Here is a 19,199-nt window from a genome sequence, read left to right as displayed (position 1 = left end):
TTGGTGCTGAATATTTGTTCAATAATGAACCTTTTTCAGGTGTGATTTGAGAGCTATAACCACCATGGCAGCAGCCATGAGAATGCATCTGTCAGTTCTCGTGCAGGAGGGAGCATAGCTTACTGAAGGCCCAGCTGCTGTGGTCTGAAATCCATCCCTGTGTACATGGTGAGGCTATGCTCCTCCACGCTGCTGCCAGTCAGTGACTGATTATGACAGGGATATTATATGATGACTCCTCAACTTTAGCTGGAGCACTCCATGATGGTCTTGCCAAACTCCCTTAGGATTACACTGTAGTCCAAGTTGCTTTCACCCAACCTTCCTTCCTCCTTTCATTCACCTTGGGTCTTAACTCCATTTTGATCTCATTGCCTTCCAGCCTCCAATCAACTCCAGCTTCCTACCTATTTTTCCTCACTGGCATTGCCGTTAATAAATCTGTTGCACAGCAGATCCCTTTTTGGTGTTGCCGTCTGCTTCTTAGGCTAGACTAACACAAGTGACCATGAGTGAGATTTGAGGAAACAGGTAATAAGATGGGCATTAGGAACCCACCCAAAGGGTAAAGACAATGACATCTGGTTGGTAAGTATAGTTTATCTAGTCGCTGGCACAAAATCATGGCTCAGTGGCTATTTCACAAATGGTGTGCAGAAAAGAGTTAACAGAACAGGCCTGAACCTGTTGTCTTTAGGTCTGCTTGCAAGGTTGGACCTCGGCTAGTGTCCAGCAACTTGGATATCAGGAGTATTCCCATTATCCCCTAGCTGGTAAGTGTGGTTTACTGTGCCTGAAGTGTTTGTATAAACAATAGGATTTTTGTTGAACACTTACTTTCCTCTGGGAATCTAGAATTTTGGTACATGCTAGGCAGAGGGTACCTACACTGACTTCCCTAAAACCTTGACTCCTAGGTTCAGTCAGGCAAGCTTCCTAGGTGGACAACACTTGATGTATTGTTACACATTATTGCTAGAGGAGTTAAGCATGTCCTGTGTGACTCCATTGGGAAATGAATCTTGGAGCTTGTACCTGATTTTCTTGGGACTTTGCCCATATGCCTTTTCCCTTTCCTCATTTTGCTTTATATTCTCTGTAATAAATCATAATTGTGAATAAAGCTTTGCTTAGTCTGATGAGTCCTAGCAAACCACTCAACTTGGGGAGAGTTTTGGAGACTTGGGACACAGATAGTAGCTTAGGGAGAGGGGAACTCTCCAGGAGGGTCAGTGATGCAGACATTTGAAAAATGTAGGGGAGAACAACATCTACAAGAATAGCAGAGTTGGCCGGTTACAGCAGGATTGTATTGATGACCTACAGAAATGGATGGGGTGGGGCAGCTCCCAAGGAGGCCTTACCTCCTACAATGGAGGGATTGAAACAGCTGAGCTTCAGGCTGAACACCTAAGTGTTAAGAGTTGCTGAGTTTCAGACACTTGAATGTTCAGCGAAACCTCTTCTATTTTGTGAAAGTCAAGGCCCTGGTGAGGAAAACCTAGAACCATGGGGAGATCTGGATGGATGCACCTGAGAGACTTTGCAATCTCTACTGGACCGTTGGTCTTAAGAAGAAGCCCACGCTTCTCTAATAAGACCTTGTACCTTGTCTATGCTCCAAGATGTTACAGAGGCTGCTACTAACCACATCCCTAAGGCAATACCTGCCCCTACCTAGTCTCCTGCCAGGCCTGTAACTAGGGCTAAATCCTAGTAAAGCCAGGATGGGAGATGTGCTGGGCCTGATAAAGGAGAAAAGAAACTACACAAAAAGTGTATGAATTAGCTAGCACATTCTGGCAAAAGCCAAAGGAGTACTCCTAGAATTGAATTTTATATTTATTATTATTTTTTTTTTTGAGACGGAGTTTCACCCTTGTTGCCCAGGCTGGAGTGCAATGGTGCAATCTTGGCTCACTGCAACTTCCATCTCCTAGGTTCAAGTGATTCGTCTGCCTCAGCCTCACAAGTAGCTGGGATTACAGGTGCGTGCCACCACACCTGGCTAATTTTTTATTTTTAGTAGAGACGGGGTTTCACCATGTTGGCCAGGCTGGTCTTGAACTTTCTGACCTCAGGTGATCCACCCGCCTCCCAAAGTGCTGGGATTAGAGGCATGAGCCACCGTGCCCAGTCTAGAATTGACTTTTGAGAGTGCTTGATCAGGGTGTAAACTTATTAAAAGAAAGAACTGAAATTGGAAAACATTTTATTTAAATTGGAAAAAATCCAGCAATATGTTGTTTAAAAGGAACATACCTAAAACATAAGGACATAAAAAATTTGAAAGTGAAAGGAGAAAGAATATACACTGGGCATATTTTCTCCAAAAGAACATGGATACAGTTATATTTTTTAAAAACAGACTTTAAGAAAAAAACCATTAGGGATAAAGGTTACTTAAATTCTTAAAGAACCAATTTACTACAATGTTAAATCTATCATCATAGTGGGAGATTGCAACAAAACTTTCAGGGAAATTAGGAAAGAAGGAAGATTTGAACAACAAGCTTGATTTAAAGTTTTAAGAGGGCATTTGGTGGTAAAAGAAATATCTCTGGCGTCTAAGTAAGAAGACAAAAAGTGAGCAAAAACCAGATTTTTCAAAAGAAAACATACAAGTGGATGATAAACATGAAAAAAAAATGTTCAACATCACTAATCAGAGAAATGCAAATTAAAACCACAATGAGATATCATCTTACACCAATCAGAATGGCCATTATTGAAAAGTCAAGAAACAGATGTTGGGGAGACTACAGAGTAAAGGGAGCACTTACACCGTTGGTGGGAATGTAAATTAGTACAACCTTTACGGAAAACAGTATAGAGATTTCTCAAAGAACTAAAAATAGAACTACCATTTGATCCAGCAACCCCACTACTGGGCATATACCCAAAGAAAGAAAGAAATTATATTGAAAAGATACTGGCACTCGTATGTTTATCACAGCACTATTCACAATAGCAAAGATATGTATGGAATCAACCTAAGTGTCCATCAATGGATGACTGGATAAAGAAAATGTGGTAAATATATACCATTGAATACTATTCAGCCATGAAAAAAAGAATGAAATCATGTCTTGCAGCAACATGGATGGAACTGAAGACCATTATCTTAAGTGAACTAACTCAGAAACAAAGTTTACTACCACATGTTCTCACTTATAAGTGGGAGCTAAATAAAGGGTACACATGGACATATAGAGAGTGGAATAATAGACGTTGGAGACTACAGAAGATAGGAAGGTGGGAGGTGGGTGAGGGTTGAAAAATTACCTATTGGGTATAATGTTCAGTATTCAGGTGATGGTTACACTAAAAGCCCAAACTCCACCACTACGCAATATATGCATGTACGAAACCTGCACTTCTACCCCCTAAACCTATAAAGATAAAAATATATTTTAAAAAAGGAAGATAGGTAATGGACTATAACAAGGAAAATTAGATAAAATATAGGCCAACACTAAAACTTGGAGTCTATGCGTTGGAAAGGTAGAATTTGCAATTTGGTAAATTGCCAGCAGGGGGCAGCAGATTCCAGATGCATTATTAATTTTACTTTTATTAGCGGTGTAAGGCTTTTTGAAACTCATCAAATAAAATGCTCCTGTGAAGATCAATAAATTGAAGGCTGATTTTTCCAGGGTCACACAGCTAGTTAAGTGTCTGAGCCAAGACTCAAATCCCTCTCTTAATTCTACTTTAATAGGCCACAAAGAAGGAAAGGGGAAATATAGATAAAATTGTCAGCTTTCAGTCCTCCTATTCCAACAATTATTTTTATTTTTTCCATGCTTGCCAACTGCAGTAGAATTTTTCTAAATTTTTCTTAAAAGGTGCACGGTTTGATGGACCCTTGGCTTGATACAGTTTTGATGTCTAAAAATGATTGTGCTGGGTTTGAATTTCACAAGAAACTGTTTGGCTGTAGTGGAGTGACTGTAGAATGAGAGAACTCCTAGAGTTACATAGTAGAATTCTAGATCGTCAAGACTATAGCATTCCCCTGCCCCCACCAAATACGGAATAAGTTATTTCTTGCTTGTGTGCATACTGTCCCCATATTCTTTAGGAAGCAATACTGCAACAAGGATATTTGTGTCCTTTTGTGACATTTGAGGATGTGTCATGCTCACTAGGTGCCCTCTACTGTCATGTTCACCATGGTTGAGGGCATTTTTAACCTCTGCCTAAGGCAGTAACAAATGGGTTGCTGGCTTCTGAAACAGGAGAAGTAACTACAAAAAAAACCCCTGATTTTTCAGAGGAAAAAGGCAAACTGCTGACTAAACTAGTCATGAAAAAAGGGAGTAAATGCAAATATACAAAACAAGAAATAAGAGAGAAATACCCATAAAAGAGAAAACTAAAAGGATAATAATGGACTACTTTGTTCAATTCTATAGGAATAAATTTGAAAACTTTTCTAGGAAAATGTAATTTATCAAAACCGTTCCCAAGGAAGTTTTAAAATCTAAACAAACCAATTTCCATAGGAAAAATTGAAGAAATTGTCAAAGTGCTCTCCCCACAAATTACCAAAATACATGATTTCACAGGGCAATGCTACTAAACGTTTAAACAACAGCTAATTTTAATGCCTAGCAAGAGAACCAAAAAACGGAAGAAAAATTCTAAATTGTTTCTGTCAAGCTAATAATATCTGATCAAGATTGCCACAAAGAAAGAAAAGCCCTGATTCACAAAAGTTTTTTTTTTTTTGCAACCGAGTCTCGCTCTGTTGCCAGGCTGGAGTGCAGTGACTCGATCTCGGCTCACTGCAACCTCCACCTCCCAGGTTCAAGCGATTCTCCTGCCTCAGCCTGCTGAGTAGCTGGGACTACAGGCACAAGCCACCACTCCCGGCCAATTTTTATATTTTTAGTAGAGACAGGGTTTCACCATGTTGGCCAGGACAGTCTTGATCTCTTGACCTCATGATCCATCTGCCTCAGCCTCCCAAAGTGCTGGGATTACAGGCATGAGCCACTGCACCTGGCCCACAAATGAATATTAATGTAAAAATCCTAAGTAAAATCCTATCCATGCAAATTTAATACAGTAATGGATTCATATACTATAACCAGATGTTTAACATTGGGACATCTAATTATGTAATTAATCATCTGACTGGCTCTAGGGAGGAGTCCTATGGAGGAAAATCATATCTTCCATAGATGCTGAAAAGACTTTGGTCAAAATTAAGCACATTCCTTGTGAGGGGGAAAAAAAGGAATAAATAGATGCTTTCTTAACATAATAAAGTTTACCTCAACATAATAAATCTATCTCTGCCTAAAAGCCAGCATCATGCTAAGGTGGGAGCTACTAGAAGTATTTAATATGGTACTGGAAGTATTGCCAATAGAATTAAATGTACACATAAATATTGGAAAGGAGATAGCACTAGCACTATTTGCAAACGTGATCAAATTCCAGAAAAACCTAAGAGAATCAACTAAAAGCTACCAGGAATAATAAGGACATTTAGTAAAGGAGCAGCACACAAATTAGTCACAGAAATCAAACAGGAAGACTGCATATAATAGCTAACACCACGTGGCACTTATCATGGGTCAGACACTGTTGTAAGGGTTTTATGTACATTAATCCTTGTAATCTTCACCACAACCCTATAAGGTATATACCATTATTATCTCCATTTAGAAATAAGGAAATGGAGTCATAGAAAGTAAGTCCTTCTTGGTCACAACTAAGGCAGAATTTGAGCCCAGGCAGCCTAAGCCCCAGAATCCATGCTTTTTACCACTAGGCCATACTAGTTCTTGATACATAAAAGAGGAGGTGGGGACAATTTACAATGGCAGCAACAACAAAAAAACAACTAAGTATAAATTAAACAAAAAATGTGCAGTACTTATGTGAGCACCCTTTAAAATCCCCTGAAAGGATGCAAAAGGGGCTTGAACAAATGGAAAGGGATACTACGTTTTGTGTACCTATATAACTGACTAAAAACTATATTAGAAAAAGAATGAATGGAAATAAGGCATACAAAAATTCCAAGAAAAGATCACTCTTCGAAGAAAGACAACAGGAAATTAGAAGGGCTTAGTATATTAAAGGAGAATTCTTTATACTTGGGAGAGATTTGAGGAAGTTTAAAGGCTGAGGGGGAGACCTCCAATGAAAGGGAGAAGAAGATAAAGGAAAAAGGGATAATAGGAGCAAAGAGATAAGGGGAAGGCAGTGGGATTTAAGATCACAGGTGAAGGTTTATAACACTTTTTCCATTGACACAGGAAGGAAGGAGGAAAGGAATGAAGTGGATACAGGTTTTGTGAGAAGAGGAATCAGCAGGAAGTTAGTTCTGATTTTAATGACTTATTTTTAGGTGAAGGAAGTGGCAAGATCAGAGTAAGGGAGAGTGTGAAAAGTGGCACTGCTTTGGAATAATTGCTAAGGGGTACGGAAAAAGGGATCAAAGATAAATAAAAGCGTTGAGGAGTGATGGGCCCCCAGTAAACTGGAAACTGAGCTTTTGTAACAGCCACAGTGTGAATAGTTTTGCAATGTTCCCCTGCTGCTGTGATGAAGATGGAGAGATGGTATTCTCAAGGGGAATTATGTTGTTGGGGTCTCATGGTTCGGGGCTCCTGGAAAGAAAATGGAGTGAAAATGCTGAGACAAAACAGTTCAATGATGGATAGGGAAGGAAATGCAACCCAAAAGGATTAACAACTAGAGGAAAATGATGGGATCTAGGGGTTTGGTATCTAAATGAGATCAGTGACTAAGTAGGTGGAAAGCTGAAGAACTCAGGGGGTTTTGAGCTGATAGAGAATTGCTGGAGATTAGGTTTACAGGGCTGGGGTTCTTGCTGATCACAAGAATGTGGACATGTGTGGGAGTGGTTTAAATGGAAAGGAGGTTACTAGAGTGGAAGTCAAGAAACCATAAAAATGACCATGTTGGGCACTTCATTCTCTAGCATGATTACAAAGGAGGAATGAAGAAGACCTAGAATTAGGTGAATGTCCTCAACGAATGGAAAAAAGTGGCCTGGAAGATATTAGGTGTCACAGCAAAAAGAAAAAGGTGGTAGAGCTAGGTGAGAAAAAAAGGGAGAGCTTTGAATGGTGGTGAAAAAGTAAAAAAGGACGTGGAAGTAGTCTGTTGGGAGGAGGGTGTGTGCCACAGTTAAGTGCATTTGTTGGGAGGACAGGCAGCCTCCACTTGAAAAATAAAAAGGACTCTAAGGCAAATGGTGTTGGATGACTTCAGAATGGGCAGAGAGAAAATAAGCTAATATTGATTGATCATCTAATGTATACAAAACACTATAATATAGTCTGCACAACAGCCCTTTTATAATAATTTCCACTCTGGGAATAAAGAAGTAGATTTAGAAAGCACCAGTAATATGCTTGTAATCACATAGTTACAAAGATTAAATCTCCAGTTAAACCCAAGCTCTATATGGTTCTAAACCTGTGCTATTTTCTCTTTTTAAAAACAACAACAACAACAACAACAAAAACATGGTCTTGCTCTGTTGCCCAGGCTGGAGTGCCGTGGCGTGATCTTGGCTTACTGCAACCTCCACCTTCTGGGCTCAAGTGATCCTCCCGCCTCCCCAGTAACTAGGACTACAGGCTTGCACCACTACAACTGGCTAATTTAATTTTTTTTTTTTTTGTAGAGAGGAGGTCTCACTACATTGCCCAGGTTGGCCCCGAACTTCTGGGCTCAAGCTATCAACCTGCCTCAGACTCTTAAAGTGCTGGGATGTGTGAGACACCGTGCCTGGCCTGCTATTTTAATAAATATGCTTTCTTGTACCTGTTGGGGAGGCATCATTCCAGCAAGAGGGCGGACTAAATAAGAAGAAAACCTGTCTATTATGAATTCCTAGGAATGTCAGACCGAATAAATCAGAATTCTTCACAAGGCCTAGCTAATCTCTTAAGAAATAAAGGGAAGTTGGGCGCGGTGGCTCACGCCTGTAATCCCAGCACTTTGGGAGGCCAAGGCTGGTGGATCACGAGGTCAGGAGATCCAGACCATCCTGGCTAACACGGTGAAACCCCGTCTCTACTAAAAATACAAAAAATTAGCTGGGCCTCGTGGTGGGCGCCTGTAGTCCTAGCTACTCGGGAGGCTGAGGCAGCAGAATGGCGTGAACCTGGGAGGCGGAGTTTGCAGTGAGCTGAGACAGTGCCACTGCAGTCCAGCCTGGGTGACAGAGCCAGACTCTGTCTATAAATAAATAAATAAATAAATAAATAAATAAATAAATGGAAATACTCAGGTATCAGAATCAAAGATAGGATGAGAAGCTCTAACGAGCATCCAATAGGATTTCCAGGAGAAAATAAACAACCAAAAAAAAGGGCTGATCATTTTCATAGTTGATAAATCCTAAGATTCAAGAGGCACAAGTCCTGAGCAATGTGAACAGAAACAAATTCATAGTTCAATACATAGTAGTAAAATTGCAGAATACCAAAGACAAAATAAAAACCTTTAAAGCCCCTAGGGGAATTTATCCCAGAACAAGGAGAGGCTGGGAGCAAGATCAGTGGGAGACGGGGGATCTGTAGTGGGATGTGAACACAGCAGTGTGGGTGGGTGTGCAATGTGGCATGGGGTGACTGCATGGGCTGTGTTTTGGGCAGGAAATACTTGCAGGTTGGGGTGTTTGTATTCACCCTAGCTTCTCATTGGAGGGATTCAACTGCTCTCAGATCTGGGGGAGAGACTAGGCATTCTCTCTTTCAACTTAAGAAAGTACAGGGTAAACACTGCTCTCAGAACCTCAATAACTATTTGGTACGTGCATGAATGCAAGATAAGCATTTTAGGAATAGTGAGGTCAACCCGGTGGCCACACTTGGACTGCTGTGACTGGTCAGAGTGGGGAAAGGCCTCGTAGCTATTCATGGTATATACAGTTGTGCCTACAAATGTGATTTCATGTTAAGAATCCAAAGCAGTATAAAACAAACACAAAACAATCTCTCACATCCTTTCTATTTTCTAGGCTGATTATAAATGTTAATGAAAATTTAAATAACAATAATAAAACCCAGAGCAAAGCTTCAGGAGCCTGTGTAAGTGTAGTCTTGCTTGTCATAGCAAATGTGTTTCAACCGCAAATTTAAGAAGTGGCAGAATACAATCTTTGCCTCCCAGTAGGATTTGCTAACATAAATCAGACAATTAGAATTGTCTCATTCATGCCTTATCATATATGCTGATATTGCAAAACACCAAAAAAGAAAGATGTAAAATTTTTCTGCCCTTATCCTCTAGTTTAGGTTTAGCTGTGTAGGGTTTATCAGACCTTTCCACTCACCCAACCTGTTCTACAGAGTCTACCCTGAGGAAGTGATGATCCAAAAAAAAAAAGTCCTGTTCTCCCACTGGTCATGATTAGATCACTAGTGCCGCAGAAGAACTGTGATAGATGAAGACAGCTCTATTGTAAAGAAGGGCTGTAGATCTAGGCCTATGCTTATGGTCTAATATTCCAATATTAAAATTCTGTAAACAGCCCACTGAAGGCTTACATTAGAAAAAAGGACTTACTATAGACAACACTTTGATAAATGTTCCAACTAATTTTTATCAGTAAGTTTTGGAGGAAGAAAGCACGACAACACCATTTTCAAACATGAGGAAACCGAGTATCATCATTATATAAGCAGCCAGACTTCTCTTCTGTGGTAGATTGGGGTCTGGCCTAATCTGGCACCAAGCTCTTTCTCTTTCCACTGTGGCACCTGCCTTTTTACGGAGGCTGAACCTTGAGTGCCTCTAACACCCCAGCGAGCAGGGCTGACTAGTGAGAGTCAGGGGCAGTTTGGTTTGGCATAGTTTATTACAATTACTGTGCGCATAAAACCATGTAAACTCTACAAAGTAAACCATTTCCCCTCCACACTAACCAGCAGCTAGTCTGCCATGACCTTCCAGCACCCCCATTATTTTAACATATATACATTTCACAGGATGTAATAACCACACAAATAGGGTTATAATACATTCTTCAGGGAAAAAAATTTTTGGTCCATATTTTCTATTAAAAAACACACACACACTTCCCTCTTTGGCAAAAGAGGTTAAATCTCCCATAGTTAACTCACAAAAGAAACTCAAATAAAAACTACTGAGCATGAGGTACAGCTGATGTCTGGACTGTTCTGGAATTACAGACGCCTCCTTGAGAGGAAAATCATTTCTTATAAAATGAGATCAGTTTCCAAGTTTCATGTCAGTAGAAAAGCTCGATTTAGACTTGGTCAGAATCACTTTTGCATGAACATGTTCTAAATAACTTTGTTTTTCAGAGGACAGTGGAAGTCACGAAAATGTGCTACTTCTGAAGAAAGTCATGAAAATTGTGGCATCTGACCTCAGCAATATTTTTAATCTGAGGTACGAAAACATCTGACACAGCCATTCACACTGTAATTCCTGTGCCACCTTCATGGTCACGGGAGCTGGGCCGACCTCTTCGCATCCCCCTCTGAAGTGGAGACTAAGGAAACGGGCAGCTGCTGAGGTGTTGTTTCTTTGCTTGTTTTTAAATCTACAGTCATAATTGCTAAATAAACAACCACCCTGGTGTGCTTTTCATGCTTCAAGTAATTCATTTCTTCCAGGAGAAGAATGTTAAAAATGCTTTTAGTTCTAGTTATCAAAGGAGAGGAAATGACTCAATAACAACAAGACTAGGTTTAAGCAGACCTGCTGCTAACACAGTATCAGATAATATACTGAAAAAAATGAACATACTATTTATATACATTTTGCAACAGCTGCATTTTCCCACTTAACCTCTGTGCAGAACTAAAATCTGATAGAGCAAACTTAAGTTACTTTTATTATTGTTAAATACAACTCTGTACACATTACACCTTTAACAACAAAGCAGCTCAATATCAGTCAGAGGAATGAAAACGCCATCTGAAAATTTTCATTTTTCTAGCCCAACAAAACCCAACAGACGCACCCTAAGGGTCAGCACAAAACCAGCTGCACAATTTTGTAAACAGTATGACAGGTTGTCTCTAGGATCCTACTGGATCACACACACACACACACAAGTGTACACACACACCGATACACACGCACACTCTGGACCAGCAGGCTCCCTTCTTCCAGTGCCTTGCGACAGCCCGACGCTCAGTACCACAGCAGGCTTCTTTCACATTGTGTTCACAAAAGGGCAGTCATGGCCGTCTGGTTGAGGGGTGTGAGGCAGTCTCTGGGGGCAGAATAGCTGTCACTCGTCCCGGGATGCGTTGGGGGCTTCTGAGAGTCAGAGTGCCCGCTTTCGGTGGCGAAGGCGCTGACAGCTTTGGGCCGGTCGTAGCCCCTGTCCGCAGGCTGTGCGCTGTGTGGCCTTTGATAGTCTCCGTCCTGGGCGCCCACACCCGCTATGGGGGAGAAGCCGCCCGAGGAGAGGGAGTGTTTGTGGCCGGGCTGGGGCCCTGGGACGCGGTAGCCGCTCTGCGCAGAGAACGTGTGGGCGCGCAGCAGGTGCCGCTCCACGATGGGCGTGGCGTACTCGGGCTCCGGGGGCGCCAGGGGCAGCGCGTACTCGTGGCGGCCGGCCCGCTGCGGGCAGTCATAGTGGCCGCCGGCATCGGTGCTCACCCCTGCCTCCTCGGCATCCGTGTCCATGGGCCGGAAGGTGGAGCCCTTCCTCGTGACTGTCCCGGTGCCAATCATGAGGGGCTGCTGGTAATCTGAAACCACAAGACAGATGGCAGCTAGCGGGCACCACACACGGGCCGGCCTGTCAGTGGCAGACGGGGATACTCTGCTTCATGTCGTGGTGACTGACTTTCCCCCCGGATGCCCTCAGGTGTCCCAGGCACTGCGGAAAACCCTGATGTGAAAGCCACAGAAGCCACCCGCAGGCAGTACACAACCGCACCGCCTGCTCAGGAAGCCTCGCAGGGTCTTCTCAGAGATGGGGGCGACGACGACGTCCTGGGGCATGGGGAAATACTTCAGGGAGGAAGTGGCTCTGAAACTGGCTCTGGAGAAGCTATGGAGGTGGAAGTCACACAGTGTGGAAATGGAGAAAAAAACAGCCTCGAAAATAGAGTTGATATGGCCAGAGTATGAGGGACACAGAGTAGTTTGTTTAATAGGATATGAGGACCAAAGCAACAGGTCAGGGCCTAGTGGTGACAGTGAGGATGATGCCAGGAGCTCCCATTTATAGAGCTCCTACTCTTTGCCAGGCGCTATTCCAATAGCAAGATGTTAATAATCTTCAAAAAAATCCCCTGAGGTAGGGACTGTTACTCCATTTTACAAATGGGAAACCAAGGCAGAGAGAGACTAACTTTTCCTAGGTCACACAATGGGCCGACGGAGTAGAATTCGAACGCACATCCTGAGTATATGCTGTTAGCCACGCGTTAGAGCATGGAAAAGCATTGATTGTCTTGCTAGGAAGTCTGGTTTAATTCTATGGGAAACGACAGACAGGCACTTTCAGAGGTAACTGTGGAGGTTGACCCAAGAGGAAAAGATCAAAAAGTGAGAGGTAAAAAAGCAAAGAGAAATGCACATAGAAGTCACAAACTAGGAAAGAGGAAAAGTGACCCTTTGGACAGGAATCAGGAATTTGTTACCAATGAGAGGTGGGGTGTGAGGAAAGATGGGAGGCAAGGACTCTTTGAGGCTGGGATGTGCAGTCGAGAAGCCATTAACAAGGAATGCACAGAGCATGTGTGGTGAGGGTTAGGAACAATGGATTCGATTGTGGTTGCTGAGGAACGGGTGACATCTGCAGGTGGAGGCGTCCAGCAGGCTGCTGAGAATTATGGACTGGGGACTGAGAGGGAAGTCTGGGTGTGAGAAGCAGCATGGACAAACATGCAGGGAAGGGCACGGCTGGAAGTTGGGGAGGGTGTGGGACTGTTTAGGGGAGAGACTGTGGTGAGTGGGGGTGAGACAGAACCCGGGTCATTGCACATTTAAGGAGCCTGAGGATCATTCAGGGAGGAAGGAGGAGAAACTGAATTAGAAGCTGAAGGAGAATGAAAGGCATAAGAGAACAGAAATTAGGTTCTCCCTTCATGTCACTTCCAAGGAACAAGAGGATGGATTTTGGTTGCAGAGGATGCTCTCCTTGTCCACAAAGTGACTCAACCAACCCTTAGGCTGACAACTCCCAGTCACTGATGTGCACAGGCGTCACCTGGGAGCTTCTAGTTCTATGGCCTCCCTTTCTAACAAGCCCCCAGGTGATGCCTATACTGCAGGTCCTCAGGCTGCACGTGAGGAGGGAGAAGCCAGAGCGCAGTGCTACTCAGAGCATGCCCCACAGAGTCCTATGTATCTGAGAACTGTTTTTAGCAGTGCCACAGAGACAGGTGCAGAAATTGAGATTAAGTGTCAAGAAACTACTCTTAGTTTACTCTTTATTACTCTTAGAGTAATTTTATGTCTGTTGAATCTAATAATAAAAAATTAGAGCTTTGTATTTTATATCTTTAAAATTTCCTTATTACTAGTATTTTATATTGCATTTTACAGTGTATTCATTCATGATGGAGTAGAAATTTTAAAAAAAGAAACAAAAAGCATTTCCCCATAGATGGTTTGGGAAGCTCGACTCTTGATGTGGCTTGTCAGGGACACTGAGGCCCTTCTCATACTGAGAGAGTTCCTTTATTTCCTATCTCACCTTCCTCAGGGCAGGAACTGTATTTAATTCCTCCTTTCAGTCCCTCTGTACCAGTGCCTTAATCAAAGCTTTGGTAACAAAAATAGATTCAGGGCTTCCAGATACAAGTAGTACATCAGGGCTATCACTATGGATGTCACTATATCCCCTGCAGGTGAAAAGACTGGCTGAATAGGGCTTTTAAGTAATATCTCAGTGTCAGTTTGTAATTCTGTGCAGAATGCAGAAAAAACACATTTCAGATTTATTGGACCCTATCTAAATAGAAAAGGATTTTGCCTTATTTCTCTCCTGTCTCCCTCCCCCACAAGCAGCACCTCCAATCTAACAGCACAGTCCTAGAAACATGACGCTTACCTGCCATATCACTTGTGATGAGATCTAACTTTTGTGTCATCTCCTTCTCATTATCATAGCTGATGGTAAACTCAGCTGACTGATGTCTGGCAAAGGGATATTTAATCTGCTTCCAACAGTCTGGAATAAAGGTAACATAAACCAAATGAATATGTCAGAAATGTAATGCGCGTCCTCCAGAACATGTTCCTTGATGAGTCAGAGGTCAGGCTGCCTCCTGACAGCTGACAGTGATCAATGTCCTCCTCAGGTGTGTGTGCTAAGAACAGCATGCCAAGGTCATTAACCACAACAGCAAACACTACTCTAACCATGCTTTCCGCTGTGCCTTTAAAAGGTATTTTGCCCTCATCAGGTCCCAGATTCTCCCTTTGTGAGATCATCTGGGTATGGTCTCCGACAATCTGCACTGGCAAGGCATCTGTGAGGCAGAGGAGACACTGCAGCTGGTGTTTAGACCCTGGGGAGATGGAGTCTCAAATGGTCCCTGAGCTTTCTCAGGGGTCCTGCCCCACTGCCCTCTCTCTCTGGACCATGGCTAACTCATTGCTTGGGCGCCTGTGTCTGGGAAAGTGAGAAAAAGACCAGATGGGGCAGGATTATCTGAAACCTGCACACCAGCCCTGCCTGGTCTTTTTCTCACTTTCTCAGGGTGGAAAGTACAGCACAGGCCTGCAGATGCTAACAACACGGGCCTACTTCAGTTCACTGATAAGGCTTTTGTCATACCTCCTTGATGGCAGACAGTGTCGTGGCCTAAACTCCAGTGGCCAAGAAAAAAGGATGTTGACAAATGATAGGGGATGACATTGAACAAAAGTAAAGTGGCCATTAAAGAGACAGGACACAATAAATTTCTTCCTTATAGATATGCTACTTTAAAGGCTACAGGGCTTATGTCTTTTAACCAAATAAATGTGGGCCACTGGCCTCCTTATGCTTTCAATCAGCAGATCCTGTCCCCTCCTCAAAGACAGATAAAATTGTAGATAGAGTTTTCAACCAACCTGTTTTCTGAGCCTCTGCTGATCCATACGGACTTCCTTTCTTCTTCTTCCTATCAAGACAAAAAGTCCTACTGAATATTTATAAGCCAATGTATCTGCCTCTCTCTCCCTATATAACATAAGGATCATAATAGTACTTACCTCATAGGGTTGATGTGAGAATTAAATGAGATGGCAGCTGCCATGTGCTTTAGAAAATCATACAAATATGTAGAATTATCTATAAATTTATCTCATAAGAAAGGTCACAAGATTTCACTAGAAGAATATATACTAATCTTATTTTGCATATTAGAAATCAGTGCCTTATTTAGTTTATCACTAGCTCATGCAGTCATCCTGGAGCAATTCCTCATGACCACATGGTCTCACTTCATCTCTACTATACTCCAGTCCAAAACTGTGGGTGTCTTTAAAAGCATTTCATACAAGCACATTACACTAAGGCATGCTTTAACTTATGAATATCTACCTGAACCAGAGACTTTTGTACCTTCTCTCATGATGGCAGAAACTATTCTTCATTCTATTTGTACTAATATACACATTATAGATTCTGAAGTTGCTTAAAATATAAGAAGAGAAAACTTCAGAATACTTTCCATTTTTTGTTTAGATCCAACATCTAACATTTGTCAAAATAAACATGGATCTCAGGGTTCTGGAAGAGATTCAGAATTCATCTGGATAAACTATATTTTATACATAAGGAAACAGGCTTGGGGAGGCTGAGTTATGGGGCAGCTTGGTGATACCCCAAGCAGCCTATTTAATATTCCTTTTACTCTTCAGGGAGGAGAAGCACAGATACTTCTAAAGCAATATATCAATTTCAGGATACTTCAACAATACTCAACGGTTAAGTCTTTACCAAAGGTCTCTAAATGACAAGAACTGCTTATAAAGTAATACATGGTGGGGTGTGGTGGCTCATGCCTATAATCCCAGTGCTTTGGAAGGATCAAATGAGACCAGAAGTTTGAGACCAGCCTGGGTGAGAAAGCAAGATCCCATCTCTACAAAACATAAAAAAATTAGCTGGGCATGGTGGCACATGCTTGTAATCCTAACTACTCAGGAGGTTGAGGCAGGGGGTTTGCTTGAGCCCAGGAATTTGAGCAATCTCACCACTGCACTCCAGCCTGGGAGACACAGGGAGACCCTGTCTATAAAAAAAGATTAATAAAGTAATACTCGATCATTTCTACTTTTATCTAACTTGTTTGTAAAATATAAGTTAACATTTTATTTTGAAAGTAGCCATGCTGCTTTTGTACATATGCATTTCTGAAGAATAAACTTTTCGGTTTTTTATTGTTTGCATAATTAGAGAAGAAATTTAAACATGTAAAGTCACCATACTTTCTAAAGGCTGCAAAGATCCCCATTCCAGCAAACACCAGGACAACAAGGAGCACCAATGGAATAGCCACCGTTGTAATGTTTATTCCTAAAGAAGACGGAAAGCCATCACGTTACAACATAAATGACCAACAACCACTTTTCATGATCTAAAACTGAACATGGAATTGAAAAGTCTTTAAGCATTTAATATAGGGGGAAAATGAATACATGTTAGGCATTTACTGATATTGGAAAGCAAAAAGAAAGGATTCAAAATCCTGGCTAAAGTTTGGGAAAGTAAAATTTCTCCCCCAGCCCCCCAGAGACAGTTTCCAATGTTCCTCAGGGACTAACAGGCACACTGGGCTTGTTGCTTGGCCCATATTAAACTCCAAAAATCTGAAATGAGGGGAGAGTTTAACCCCTCCCCCACCCCTCAGGTGAGAACTATTTAGACAGGTAAATGATTTAAGCACAGTGTGGAGCTCCTACTTTGGCTCAAGCAACACATTTCCCCAGATGGCAGGCGGGTTTGGACCTGTACCATAACAATAGTCTGGAAAACTGGGATCCTCGTTACAGAGCTCTGGGGCTGCGGACTAAGAGGAAGTGCAGCCTGATGACCTCAAACAGCATTTCCACTATGTTGCATGAAACACCACACCATGTTTTCCTGCAACTCTTTCTGCTCTAAAAAAAGGACACTTTGACAGCCACCAAGGCAGGCCCCAAGTTTGTAGAAAATACACAAAGTAAAGGAAAAATATTTGCTCTTCATCTTTCTCTTCTGTGATCCCTGGGAAGAAAATAAAGGGATGCTTAAGAGTGGAAAAATGCAATTCATGAAGAAGGGGAAAAGGGATTTAGATGAAAACCAAATTTGTGTATAAGTAACAGAAGTGTTATTATTACTTTTTTTTCTTTTGTTTTTTTTTTAGAGATGGAGTCTCGCTCTGTCACCCAGGCTGGAGTGCAGTGGTGTGATCTCGGCTTGGGCAACCTTCGCCTTCTGGGTTCAAGCAATTCTCCTGCCTCAGCCTCCCAAGTAGCTGGGACTACAGGCGCATGCTGCCACGCCCAGCTAATTTTTTGTATTTTATTAGAGACGGGGTTTCACCATGTTGCCCAGGCTGGTCTTGGACTCCTGAGCTCAGGCAATCCGCCTGCCTCGGCCTCCCAAAGTGCTAGGATTACAGGCGTGAGCCAATGTGCCCGGTAGCGGTGTTATTTTTAAGAGTGAAAATTTGGGGAAAATCAAATAACTTAAAGCATCCAACAGCAGGGGAATGGTCAAGTAAATAATGGTTTATCCATGTGAAAAAATACTATAAAGACATTAATAATTGGGGTTTTCAACCTTCCAATAACATTGGAAAATGCTCATAATACAATGTTAAATGAAAAATATATGCTACAGAACAGAATAATATGATATGCTACCATTTTTGTTTTAAAGTTAGAAACATAAATATAGTTGACTAGAAACAGTGAGATTTGGTGATTATCTATGGATACTGATTTATGACTAATTTTTGTTTTCTTATTTGTGTTTTTCTAATCTTTCCAAATTCTTATAAAATTGATATGCAAATTATTTTATATTCTGAAAAAATGTACTTTTAATGTTATTTGAATAGATTATATACTTATATGTTCAAAATGCAAACCGTATACAAAAGTATGGAATGGAATGTGTCCCTCCTACCTCTGTTCCTCCTTCACAGAAAGCCGCATTATGTTTTCTTGAAATTTTTCTAGAGATACTGGAATGAATATTTATTCTTTGTTTCTCCTTTTTGCAGAAAGGGTGGCGTGCTACTTAGATAGTTCTATATTTTGCTTATTTTTTTTAAGTTGCCACTATATCTCAGACAGCTTTCTATATTACCAATTTCTATATTTCCATTGTTTTTTGTATGGCTGCAGAGTGTTCCACTGCATGGATGTGCTAATGTTTTATTTTTCCACAAAATATGTACCTAGTGTTTGAAGGGCACATAAGTTCATTCCTAATCTTTTTCTATTTATAATACTGCAATGAAAAGCTGTAAACATACATCATTTTACATATGTGCCAATACCACTGGATCATCCACCTCCAATGTTTATATGACAGAGAAAAGGAAATTTTGTTGAAGTTACTGATATTGGGTGGGTTACCAGTTATGCTCCTTATGAAACCACAGACAATCACGGCTCTACCTGTGGATGTTTCTTCCGAGGGGATGGGCCTTGTGATTGTCTCATCTTCTTTCTTAGTTGAAACACTGGTGCTTTGACTTGTCTTGCGCCACACCAATGAATCATTACCTGAGAGAGGAGGGATGTCGGGAAAACCACATTAGTAACAATGATAGGCGAAAAAAAATATGACCAAACTTGAGTAACTCACTGGCTTGCCCTGAGCCCTACCTTGTGTAATCTGGCAACCAATGAGCTCCACCTTCAAGGCTATCCTCTGGTGCCATGTCTGGGGGACAACCCGCACATATCTGGCCACGATGGGAGGGATGAAATTGTTTTGCACTGGGTCCCGAAAGTTAGAGTTACCCTGAAACACCTATAGAAGGAAATTATGTTTACCTTAAGATTCTATTAGTGAGTTTTTAGGTGTTTATCATCCCACTTATACGTGGTTATATGAAACCAAGGCAAGGATTCTATGTCTGTTGCATTTTTCTAGACACTCTTGATATTGAAGATACGAGGCTTTGCAAACAAGGGCCAATTTATCTAACTAAGGTGGTGCTGCTCAACTGTTTACTGATTTAAATTTCATTTTGGATAAAGAAGCTAAAATTGCC

General features: G+C 41.6%; 1 protein-coding gene across 5 annotated transcripts in view; it reads right to left on the bottom strand.

Annotated features, from left to right (window-relative positions):
* Positions 1-9,837: 9,837 nt before the first annotated feature.
* The window catches only part of DCBLD1 (discoidin, CUB and LCCL domain containing 1), a 67,141-nt gene continuing 57,779 nt past the window's right edge, over positions 9,838-19,199 (bottom strand). For 3 of the 5 annotated variants that reach the window (XM_009451894.5, XM_009451895.5, XM_016956217.4), the window contains exons 10-15: positions 18,808-18,955; positions 18,598-18,705; positions 16,414-16,501; positions 15,052-15,101; positions 14,045-14,164; positions 9,838-11,729 (exon numbers count right to left, since the gene is read on the bottom strand). In XM_009451894.5, coding sequence (XP_009450169.4) covers positions 11,197-11,729; positions 14,045-14,164; positions 15,052-15,101; positions 16,414-16,501; positions 18,598-18,705; positions 18,808-18,955 — 1,047 coding nt within the window. In that variant the 3' untranslated portion in view covers positions 9,838-11,196. The remainder of the gene's footprint in view (positions 11,730-14,044; positions 14,165-15,051; positions 15,102-16,413; positions 16,502-18,597; positions 18,706-18,807; positions 18,956-19,199) is intronic. The other 2 variants (XM_054686210.2, XM_063813379.1) reach the window with 2 other exon arrangements.

This window comes from Pan troglodytes, chromosome 5 (genome assembly GCF_028858775.2).
Source record: "Pan troglodytes isolate AG18354 chromosome 5, NHGRI_mPanTro3-v2.0_pri, whole genome shotgun sequence".
NCBI classification, from domain to species: domain Eukaryota; kingdom Metazoa; phylum Chordata; class Mammalia; order Primates; family Hominidae; genus Pan; species Pan troglodytes.
The sequence above is the reverse complement of the archived record's forward strand: the minus strand, read 5'-3'. Positions and strand labels throughout refer to the sequence as shown.